Below are 12,410 nucleotides of genomic sequence, written 5' to 3' on the forward strand. Positions count from 1 at the left end.
GTCTACTCAGGAAGCAGCTCTAATTTCAGTGGGGGAGGTCATTCAAGAGCACTGGAGCCCAAACACTCTAGAACAGAGGTGCCCATGACGTCGATCGCGATGGCCCGGCAGCTCGCGGATGGTCCCAAATCAAACGTGAGGGGTGAAGAGGAAAAAACAAACAAACAAACATTAGTGTATCTTTGTGCATGTTAGTAATATATTTTTTGTACGAATGCACACCTCACCCGAATCATCCCGTCCGTATCTCTTTCACAAAAACAATTTAAAAGATAAAATAAAACAAAGCAGGTCACCTTTCACCGACGGTGGCGCGTGACTTGCGTCACCGGATGTTGTTAGCGCTCAGTAGCCTGCAATTGCAGCTTGCGATCAGAGCTGTTGCGCGATATCTTTTATGGTTCTTATTATTGACATTCAGAGTTTGTTTCATCTGCGTTTCACCAATGGCAATGGCAAAGAATGGGTATCTGGAGCGACAAGAGAAGCATTTTTAAACGGTAGGCGTTAGCTTTGAGAGTTAACAGGTTGCAAAAGTGCGTCACATGCATCCGCGTCAGGTCTCTCACTAAGGTAGGCAGGGAATCATTTTCACAAATTTATTTTAAATTATTGCGTTCATCATAGAGGCCGTTATGGCTGTTGCTCATCATGGCATGCGTGTGCAAGTGTGTGCGCATTAACGGGTTGATCCCGGACGTTTGGTTGATCGAAAAGTAGATCTTAGGTCAAAAAAGTTTGGGCACTCCTGCTGTAGAACCTGCGGACTGGCTCTTGGGGTCACCAAAAGATCAGCATGTTGTGAACAAAAACTAGTTGTTGCCACTCAGGAAGTCAGAATTATTATTTTTTTTTTCTGGGTTGAAAAAAGTCAGCAAATGAAATTCATTTTTAATAATGTCCGACAGTCATCCTCCTCCTTCACCCATTGGGCCGATCAGCCAATGAACGGATGGAAAAATGCCGACGTCATTTTAAGACTGAAGACCAAGTTAGGTGAATTTGGAATGAAATTGCCCTGATTAGCCCATGCTAATAGTATGTATTGCTATTCTATTGCATTTGAAGCATTTTGTGTGTGTTCAGACACTTCCCCAGATGGATACATAGTAGGGGTGTGTGTGTGTGGGCAAGGGGGGGGGGCAGCCTTTGGGTCATCACCTGGTGGCGAAAAGCTACTAATGAACAAAACGAAACCCCCATGCGGCATGTGTATATTTAGCCGCTTTAATGAGAGTATCCTGTCTGGCTCATACCAGAGGCAAGGCATTTGCGGAGCTGACTTCTTTCCAGCCAATTGACCGGGGTTAAGGCCTATTGCTCTTGTTTGAACCACTCTTTGCGTTTCAAACTGGCTTGTTAGCTTAGCAGCATCCAAACATCCCTCCGAGCAAACGTCAACCTTTCGGCTTGGCGCCCCACCCCCAACAGTTACCCGTGACTCCTCTATGCTCTCGACATGGTGCCTGCGTAAGCTTGCCCTGACTAATGTCTGTGCCACCACCTCCTTCCTGCCGCCACGTGTGACCGCAAGTCACACGGCTGAACCAGAAAAAAACAAAACAAAAACACATTAAACATGCGTGTGTTGATAGAGCACCACTCACATCATTCGTGCACATGCATCACACACACACACTTACAAGCAACTCCTACAATGCCATATTTTGACTTCCCCGCTCATCCACAGGCAAAGGACCCGAGACACTGTTTGCGGGCCAGAAGCTGAACGATAATGAGTGGCACACGGTGAAGGTGGTGCGACGAGGCAAGAGCCTGCAGCTCTCCGTGGACAACGTCACCGTGGAAGGTTAGTTGCGCCTGAACAAAAGATGTTGGTGGCGGAGGGAGAGAGAAAAAGCATTTATTTTTAAATCGGTCTTGGCTGGATTGAAAGCTCTGAGGTGTATGTGGCGGTAGGGCTGCTCACAAAATAGCAAGTGGAAGGGTGAAAGATCACAAAGATGAGGCAGAGTCACATATTGTGGCCTCGGGCAAAGGACTGGAGCAGAGGATAAGGACAGAGGCGAAGGAAAAAGGTGTGAGCTCGATGAAGGGGATGGATTGGGCGCGGCATGTCCGGGAGCAACCGATGACCGGGTCAAGGTCCGCATGTTTTATGAGGCCAAAAAAGTAAAACCGAGAACTTTTAATTGTCATGCTGCACGACATAATCCATGTCAATACAAACTACCGTAAAATCCCCTGCATAATACCCCCCCCCAAAAAAAAATAAATCCTAAACTGAGTATTATACACAGGTTTGAATTTGAATTTGACATTAAAAAATGTTTCACCATGTTTCGACTAACAGTGTCTATACTAGGGGTGAGCAATTATTTTTTGCATAGGGCCACATGAGAACCAGAAAATATTATGGAGGGCCGGATCAAAAGGGTGAACTAAATTCGACAGAATATTAATTGGATTTCTTTATTTAAAAAGCAGTATTTTGCATTTTTGGGCACGTTTTCAGACTTTAAGAGTACATTATTCCGTCGTATCGAACGGGATTTGCTTGACTTGGCGCTACTGCGGGCTTCCGTATCGTCTCCCCCTTCCTCCCTATGCTCTGCAACTTCAAGTAACTGTGCCACCTGGCGTTGAAATGCCTGTCATTACAAGTCCAAATGAAATGAATGCAGTCGTTGACATCGAACCTTAATTGTGTACCAACCTTCGGCGGGCCGGATTAAAAAGACCAACGGGTCGGATTTGGCCCGCGGGCCGTAGTTTGCCCACCCCTGGTCTATACAGTACTGATGCAACGCAGCATTAATACTTCATTATGAATCACGCCGCCAACGCAATAAGAAGGCCAGTTTCAAAATAAAACTTACCCAACCACATCATTTATGAGCATCTATGCCCAAGGTTCACTTTTATTTTGAAGCTGTTCCCGGCAACGCGTCGCGGCCTAATGGCTGACTTGACTCTTCCTCCAGACAGCAGTGCCGTCACAAACTTGCTCGTCGCGACCGGCTTTAACGTCACAACCACATCTTGAAATAACCCCCAGTCGCTGATTAAGGGCTCCAGAAAGCGTCCTGATGACACCGGCGCTGTATTGTACGGCGCCTGTTGCCAGCATTTAGTGACGGCCGCGCTGGCGAATAGCACTGCTGGTGAGAGTTGCCGGATTACTTTTCAAAGGCAGTTACATGACGCCAATGACTGCACACATTTTGATGCTGACAGCCGGACACACACCCTCCCGATCACTTTTTCATAAACTGGGCTGACTCAAACGTGCTGTTTTAGCTGGCAAAGTCACTGCTGTCGTTGTGATATGATTTCGCAAACAAGTGATGCATTTACAAGCTCGTACGTTGCACTACTTAGCATGCTCATTACAACCCCTCCAAAGCAACACTCAACAATAAAATGCAAAACAGTTTGTTGTACCCTCACTTCACGTCTGTTTCTACAGGCTGTTATAGAAATAATCAAATAACATTAGTTGAACACAGTTTCATCATGTGCACCTGATGTATATGTTCGTATGCCTTTTCAAAACAGGAGAGGTTCATTGTGAACACAGTGTTTTGGCCACATTAAAAACATGCACTTGCACAAATGCGACTAAATGATAGCAATGGATAACCAGCAAATCAGGGTACTGTCTTATACACCGATCCAGAGAGAGAAAAAACCCCCCCTGTATTTTCCGCAGCATAAAGCGCTTGGGAGTGTAAGGCACACTTTCAATAAATGGCCTATTTTAAAACTGTTTTCATATATATGGTGCATAGAATACAAGCCACAATCATGTCTGCGGTTGCATTATGCATCCACTAGATGGAGCTACGCTAATGGGAATACAATACAATACAGCTTTATTTATATAACACTTTCACAACCGCTGCAGCTGTAACAAAGCGTTTTTACAGAACATTTAAAATACCGTGTCCAAGAAATCAGAATATTGATCAGATATAAGGCACATCGGATTTTAAGGTGCACTGTCGGCTTTTGACAAAATTGAATGCTTTTAGGTGTGCTTCAGAGTGCGGAAAATACGGTACTTTTTAAGGTCGATTTTTTTTGGGGGGAGGGCGGGTTCGAAATATACAAGGAGGCATTTTATACACAGGATTTTACGGTCATAATCTCATCCCCGCATTATACTGTTTGTCTCATTTCCTTCAGTGCAAATGAAAGTAAATATTGCGATATATTGAATTTTCACCCTGATGGAACTCGTATAATTACGGTGGCATACTGTGAAGCGTAATATTTCCCCGGACACCTTCCGTTGCCTGAAGCGGAGCAGCGCGGCGCCGTTATTTGCGCACTCTCTAAATGAATGATGGTTATCAGTCCCTCCTCATAGCCGTTCCGCTTTCCAGGCCAGATGACCGGTGCCCACACACGTCTGGAGTTCCACAACATCGAGACGGGCATCATGACCGAGCGCCGCTTCATCTCGGTGGTGCCGTCCAACTTCATCGGCCACCTTCAGGGCCTGGCCTTCAACGGCGTGCCCTACCTTGACCAGTGCAAGAACGGCGACATCTCCTACTGCGAGCTCAACGCCCGCTTTGGCATGCGCCACATCATTGCCGATCCGGTGACGTTCCGAAGCAAAGGCAGCTACCTGGCGATGGCCACGCTGCAAGCGTACGCCTCCATGCACCTCTTTTTCCAGTTTAAAACCACCACGCCCGACGGCCTGCTGCTCTTCAACTCCGGCGACGGGAGCGACTTCATTGTTGTGGAACTGGTCAAAGGGTGAGCATGCATTCAAGGACGAATTCAATAGAAAGCTATTTTCCCCCCTTAAAGCTCTTTATAATGATACTCAGAAAGAGGCTTTTTGCTTCCTCGTGTTTCCTATTTAGCAGCGTTATGAAGACAAAGAACCGCGGATTTGGTGCCACGCTCGTTCTGAATGCATCGGCCAAAATAGCCTCGGCCTAAAACCTCAAATATGTCTGCAAAAAGCCACTGCGGGGTGGACTCAAATGGGCGTTTAGCAGACGCGTTCCTTTTATTTCCTTACATTTACTGACTTTTGGGATGAATTGTACTTGCCAGAGTAGTTTTGAAACTTACACAGCTCATCAGTGGAATTTTGCTTGTCTGGTAAGATGTGGAGAAGAAAATTTGATGTGCCTGTGTAAAAAAAAAAAAAAAAAATGGAATTAGCGTGCCAATTTTAGTTTTTAAATCGAATACAGCAGCTTTTTCTTTTTAATTGTTCCCCAATGTTATCATTTTATTTAAAGTAATATTGTACATTAACATCTTTGGCTACATCTTTGAGATTATTTTTGTTTCATTTGGTGTTCATGCACTCATTTAAAGACAATTTTGTCTCAAAGTGACTCACCAGTAGTTTGTTCTTGAGTACTTTTTTGCTCTCATTCAAGTCATCATTTGGAGGGCTACACTTTTGACTTTTACTTTTTCTTTAAGAGTACTCTTACTTATGTCACATTTTGAGCGAATCTCCCTCCTCTGGCGTTGAGGCAGAAAAATTTGCAACCTGAGTGCGGGAGAACGACACAAATGTTAAGGCTGACTCCCCACGCGCATGCCAACGCGCAGAGGATGTACAGTTTAAATACAATACAAACAAATGGGCGACATGGAAAATATGGAGCCATTAAGAATTGAGAGTGACGCGTCATCCATCTTAAAGCGCCTCCAGACAAATTGGTGCGGCGTGACCGGCCACCGAGGACGGCAGCTGAATTATATTTGGAAGACCTCACACACACGCACCCACGCGCGCACACGCACACACACACACACACACACACACACACACACACACACACACACACACACACACACACACAGGCATCATCTTCATGACCATCATCATCATCTTTGTCCTTGTTCCTGCCTCTCTCCCAAGGTACGTCCACTACATCTTTGACCTTGGCAACGGCCCGTCGCTAATGAAGGGCAACTCGGACAAGCCGCTCAACGACAACCAATGGCACAATGTGGTGGTGTCCCGGGACGCCAACAACGTCCACACGCTAAAGATCGACTCGCGCACCGTGACGCAGCACTCCAATGGAGCCCGCAACCTGGACCTCAAAGGTAAGACGTCTCGCGCCAGCTGGCCAGCCTCGGGCCTCGTCACTCTTTTCCGAAAAAAAGACAACCTGTTGATTGCCAGCCAATTAAGAACATTGACTGATGTTTCTTGGCTCTCAGAATGAGTTTTATGACTCTGTAAACACAGAAACTACCTCATGAAAGATTTGACTCTCATCACAAAAAAATAAATCAATAAATCTTTCTAACTGATCCCATTTTGATCTGATTACTAAATCAGCCGTAAACGTTTTCAACCAACTCACTTATTTTGGACGAACCAAAAGGCAGGAAACAAGTGTTTTGTGAAAAGATATATTTTATACACAAAATATACATTTATTCCAATATTTTTTGCGGGGGACATCTCACAGGTTTGAACATCCCTTTTCGACAAGAGAAACCAAATAACAACAATGTGAATTTGCTTCTGATGGCAAAATAATGTGTCCAAAATGAATCACCAGTCGGGTTGGGGATCAAGAACCGAAAATCGAGTGGAGCCCGAAATAGCAATCCGGTTCTCCCAGAATCGTTCAGATTTTAAAATGGCAGTGCTGAATATCGATGCCTAATTCGTGCACGGAAAAAGCACAAACTAAGTCGAAACTCCCCAATGGCGGCGGTTGCATTTCGTGCTGTCGGCCGCCCTACCATCCAGCAGACGACTTAGAACTGGTGTGAATTCGAAACTTTACAAACTATTTGCAATAAATTTAGGAAATTTAGGAGTAGTAGTAGTATTTAGTAGTGTGAGTGCGCTTGCCATATATACACATATATATACTGTATATATATATATATATATATATATATATATATATAATTTGTCTATATATAGATTCCACTTAAAAATATGTTAGCTCCTTGTTAGGATTCCCGTTGACGGCATTCCATGTCATGGGCACTTAGAGTGAATGTCAGCTCCGTTGGAACCATGAATTCACCATTGAGTACTAACCTCCACTAGAATCGGAGACAAATGTCCTCCAGAAAAAAGCACGGCTCAAGGAATCCTCTTGACAAATGTGCAATGTACAAAACGCATTTCCGAGCAATGGCGCATCCCTAGAAATATGCTGAACGTACACAGCGTAGCAATGTGTTCCGCAGCCTGGGAATAAAGCACAGATATAGCAATTCCCACAATCTCCCTGGCAAGCTTCTACCTGTGTATCAAAGAAAAGAAACAATTCTCGGGGCTTTGTCTCGCCCGTAGAAAGTCGCTTTGTGTGTGTGTGCGTGTGTGTGTGTGTGTGTGTGTGTTTGTAAATGCGTGTGATCTCAGATTTCATATTCTTTGTGCTTGCAAAATAAAAACAAAAATATTTATAATTCCAGTGATCTATTTGTCAGCAAAAATAATAATACAATACAAAGAAAAAAAGGGTTATGAGAACAAGACGCTGCCACTGAAACGGGCTGGGATCATTTTGGATGGTGAATAAAGACGAGGCTTGTTAAGTGACACAAGTGCAGTCATTCATTAAAAAAAAAAAAAAGAAAAAAAAGCAATGTTTACATCTAGTTGGAGGCTGAATAAATAAGCAATGGCTCCCCTGGATATGCAATCCAATCTCTGTATAATTTCCTTTTGAACAATGCTTCAATTTGCACCTGGTGTCGAATCGCAAACGACGGAGCTGAAGGCTTTGTAACGAAGCCCTGCCGAAGCCGGCGTCCCGACACATTTGCATGATAATAGCCAAACAAATCGCACGCCGTCTAACTGGATTAGTGCCTCGCGTCAGGTACGATGAATGTCTCAACTCCAGCCTGGTGTAACCGGAGACTTCGCGCGGCGGGCGGGCAAAGGAGGAGGCAAAACGCCGCCGTCACGTTCTCAAGCCGCCACCAAGTTTCAGTTTGATCACCAACGCCGCGATGGCTTTAATCAACGGCCGTTCTTATCAATTCGGATTACGCTGCTAATGTCCGTCGTGGTTTTCATCATCAGCGAAACTTGACGATGGGTGTGATCTCATATATCAATGTCCTTTTGATCCTGCTGTGACAAATGTATCTTTTCTTTGAGCGTCCTCGTACCAAAAGTCAATTACAGTCTGCTGGGGTTGGGGGGGCGGGGTGAGTTTGGAGCTCAGGAGCCACAGCGGTGGTTGTAAAAACGGATCGGAAAACAATCGAGTCAAGCAAAGTGTTAAGTATGGAGACGTATGATGGCAAGGTCAACTCGGACAGAGAAATTTGGGCAAACGGGGAGTAAAAGGCCAAAGGAGCCAATCGCGCTTCATGGGGCCTCAGCCAAGGCAAAAGCAAAGGACACGAAACGGGACATTTTTGCATTTTTCGTTATTGTTAGCAGTGGCGGTTCGGGGGGGGGGGGGGGGGGGGCAACGGGGGCCAGTGCCCCTGTAGCACCGATTCTGGCCCCCCCTGTAGCCCCCCCTCCGAGCGCAGATTACGCAGTCGTGCCGAGTCGCCGACGCGAAAGGTGGAACCAAAGTGCGTGATTTAACATTCTAGTCGGACCCTTTAGTGCGCTGCACCATTTAAAAATGAGCGGGAAAATGAGAAGCAGTCCGCAGAGAAGGAAATTACCACGACACGAGTGCTATTTGCGTGTGTGTGCGTGTGTGCGCGCGCGTGTGTGTGTGAGTGTGTGTGTGTGTGTGTGTGTGTGTGCGCGCGTGTTTGTGCGTGTGTGTGCGCGCGTGTTTGTGTGTGTGTGTGTGTGTGTGTGTGCGTGTGTGTGTGTGTGTGTGTGTAACTTTTTTAGTCTCCCTTTTTATTTTAATTTTTATTTAACAGGATCAATATATAAGACATTGCCTTTTAAAATTTGGATAATTATATGCATGTAAAACATCTAGCTTCAGTGTATTTGCAATTTTTTGTCCCCGGCAGGCTGGTACCATATCATCCCCTGGCTTCAATATTCTCAACAGACGTATTGTTACGCTTGCAGACATTTTAGCCCTCCTAATACTGTTTTTTTTCTCATCACTGTAATGTTATGACTACAATTTCAAAGTCTGAAGAAATAAAAAGTCAAATAAGATTTCGAATCTGTCTTTTTAGCCCTGGGTTGAATGTGCCCCCCCCCATCAAAACCCCTGGCCCCAGCCCGGCCCCCTCAGTGAAATTGATCCAGAACCGCCCCTGATTGTTAGTGCTTATTTCATTTTGACTTTTTTTTAAATTCCGTTCATTTTAACTCGATGTTAGAGCAACCATTTTTCTTCCAAAATGCTTTCTTTCAGTGTACTTTATATTAGTTTTAGTGTTATTTATTTATTTTTTTTAATATGGGGTAATTGTCAAGTGCAAGTTCAAAGGTCACTAAGTATGGAGTAATATGTTCAATAAACAAACAAACAAACAAACAAACAAATTCTCCCGTCCCAAGCAACTGTTTGAGGTTCCTCCTGCTGGACACATTTGCAGCAGTCCCGAATTAAAGAATTTTCAATTGGATGCCGGAAGCTCAAATTAGTTGCCAAAGATGACAGCAGAGGAGATCATCGTTAGTTTCATCAACGTAAGATGCAGCCCCAGTTAGATTTCACTTTCTTTATTAAATTTTTTTTGGTGAATGAAAATATTTTTGTTTTTGTTTTTGGTTTTTTTTTAATTTTAGCTCTTAGTTTTCATGAACAATAATAACTTCAATAGAGTGGGAATGAAAAATATCTCATGAACCTGCACCCCCTGCATGGGGGGGGGGGGTTGACTCGATGAAGACGCTGAATGGGGGGACGGGATAAAAAATGAATAGCGGTTGTGTTCATGGAGAAATAAATTCAGTCTTGTCTTCACAAACATCGAGGCAGCAGCCGAGGACACAATCTGCACCCAGCGCCGCTCCAATCTGACTAAATGGATGTTTACAAAACACACAGCCCCGTCATTATTCCGGCCACTTGATTGACGAACACCAAAATAAGCACCGTGGCACAAGCCACATGGCTACACTGTCGAGTATCAAGCCGACAAGGAAGACATGGCTCATTATTGAGCAGTGACTGGAAGATTACTCGGCTGTCCAAAGGTCAAAGACTAAACTAAAGGCAAACCTCAAACTTGGTAATCAATAGCTATTAGGAGCCAATCTAATTTCCGCTCTCTATTCTGCTCATTTCGTGGGTGGTGAAGTATGCAAGTTAAAGACTTGATTCCAATTAGTTATACAAATCCCTCGCAATGCAACCCCCCCAGTAATAAATGCAAAATGAGCACCGTGGTCCTGGCAATTGAAGACTTGAGCCGTTGTGCCGGCGCGACATCGGAGAGCGGCTTCTTTGGGTCCGGAGTTCCTTTGCCTTTCAGGAAGGGACGTTACTTTAAGGACGATTCTTGATCGGGAGGACTGTTGTTTTGAAAGAGTTGCCAAAGAGGCCATCGAGGTCAAGCTAGAAAAGCCGTCCGGCATCACGCGTCGTCGTCTGGATTAAAAGGGGAAATGTCTTCACCCATGGACCAAATGAGCTTCCCTTTAAGTTGCGCCAAACAAGGCAAAACTCTTGATTAGTCTCCGTAATTGTTATGTCAGCACGGCCCTGCTTTCAGGGGTCCCGGTTGAGCTCAGCATCTTAGTTCGCATCCCGACTCCCTCCGCCAGCCCACAGGAGGTCATTACGGTAACCATGGAGACGCGGAGGTGTTCGGTCTCCGGTGATGTCCGCGCGGCTGTAATTGCTCGTGCCTTTCGGAACGCTCTGCGCTGTTCTGCGACGCAAGCATTCATCACGGCGGCAGAGTCAGACCAGGACACCCGGGAAAGTGGTTACTCATCATTGTAACACACACACACACTTACTGGGGAGAAGATAAAGTTGGTCAAGTTTGGATGTTATGATCCACAACCTTGAAAACAAACTAGGACTCAAAGCATGCATGTTTCCGTCATTTCCCGAGCAGGAGACCTGCCCTAGTATTATACGCCTCCCACAAATCATCCTTTAAAAAAACATTTTTTTTTCTCTAATACAGTGTGTGCATGTGTTTGTGTGTGTGTGTGTGTGTGTGTGTGTGTGTATTTCTATATATGTGTTTTTTTATTTATTTATTTGGGACATGTACATTAATATATATATATATATATTAGGGGGGCAGCGGGGCGTGATCATGCAACATTAAACATTACATATCATGTTGGAATGAAAGTACGGCTTTTTTTTCCCCATACCCTGAGATACTGGTTTCCCTCTATACATTTTGAAACTGACTTGTACAATACCCCTCCCCCCCCCTATAAAATTGTCCATTATTTACATGAAATGACAGTACCTTAAACGTATGCTCCAGGAACTTGTTTGCCCAATACCGATGCAGAATGGGTTAATTTATTATCACAGAGAGTCATAGATGTAAGTGCTTTCAATCATGGGAAGGAAAAAAAAAAGAATAGAGTAGAAATACATTTCCCACAAAGGAATCCTTTGCACAATTCATAAGAACGATCCAAACGCTTTGCCAAAGTCATTTTCGTACAATGCCACCCAATTCCTCTTTCTGCAGCGGTGCAGTCAACCGGCGGCGTCTCAAACAAAGCGCGCCGTTTGCTCTCTGGGGATTTAACGCCGTGCAGATAATTTCATATTTGCTAAATGGTTCTCCCAGCTGTGAGTTCAACGCATCACTCTGTCAGACTAATGAATTCGTTATATTGATTGGAAGGCCCGGGCGGGGAAACATCAAGTGTCAAGTCCTCATTAATTCTGGAGAGAAGTTTGCAAACATCATTGACTTGTTCCAATACATAAAGTCCGCGCATAATTGACCTTTTGGCTCATTGCTTCCTGGAGACGAGTTGAAAGTTTGCCACACGGTATTTTGGCGCTAACATTTCTAAGGCCTTAACCAAGACTTTTTAAAAAATATTTTAATATTTTCTACCAAAATACCATTTTGCTCAGATTCGACAAATGCTGCTCATGAAATCTTATTATGCATTGTACCCCACTCCCACAGCTATGGAGGTGAATCTTTGAAAGTATCACGTCCGTTCCAATAATAGCAGTCAGCTCATGTCGAGCGTCAAGCCTCACTCTCTTGATTGTTCAGCCATCGGCTCATTTTTGCCTCAAATGATAAATATAGAATCGTACTTCGACTGCTACTCGTTTTTCATCGAGGATAAAGAATATATGCCTGCGGGGATTGTAAAGGACCTTATTTGCAGCCATGCAGGTGACGATTACTCACTTTGAAGGGACTCCGCGACGTCTTTAGCCGCAGCAGTAGCCAGCTGAAGCTTTTCGCTAGCCAACTGGTGCAGTGCATGTCGCGCCAAGTGGCGCCTCAAACTCCCAACGACCCGCGGCGGGTGACGAGCGAGACGAAGCCCAGTCTCAGTTTTGCTGTTGGTTGTGTTTTCATGAGATGTGCTGATGCATCTG

General features: G+C 44.7%; 1 protein-coding gene across 7 annotated transcripts in view; it reads left to right on the forward strand.

Moving 5' to 3' along the window:
- The window catches only part of nrxn2b (neurexin 2b), a 282,388-nt gene that overhangs the window by 148,760 nt on the left and 121,218 nt on the right, over nt 1–12,410 (forward strand). For all 7 annotated transcript variants that reach the window (XM_086105123.1, XM_086105122.1, XM_086105124.1 and 4 more), the window contains 3 exons: nt 1,691–1,810; nt 4,350–4,731; nt 5,864–6,054. In XM_086105123.1, coding sequence (XP_085961249.1) covers nt 1,691–1,810; nt 4,350–4,731; nt 5,864–6,054 — 693 coding nt within the window. The remainder of the gene's footprint in view (nt 1–1,690; nt 1,811–4,349; nt 4,732–5,863; nt 6,055–12,410) is intronic.

Source organism: Hippocampus guttulatus, chromosome 2 (genome assembly GCF_054856545.1).
Source record: "Hippocampus guttulatus isolate MCC_2025c chromosome 2, RoL_Hgut_1.0, whole genome shotgun sequence".
Taxonomy (NCBI): Eukaryota; Metazoa; Chordata; class Actinopteri; order Syngnathiformes; family Syngnathidae; genus Hippocampus; species Hippocampus guttulatus.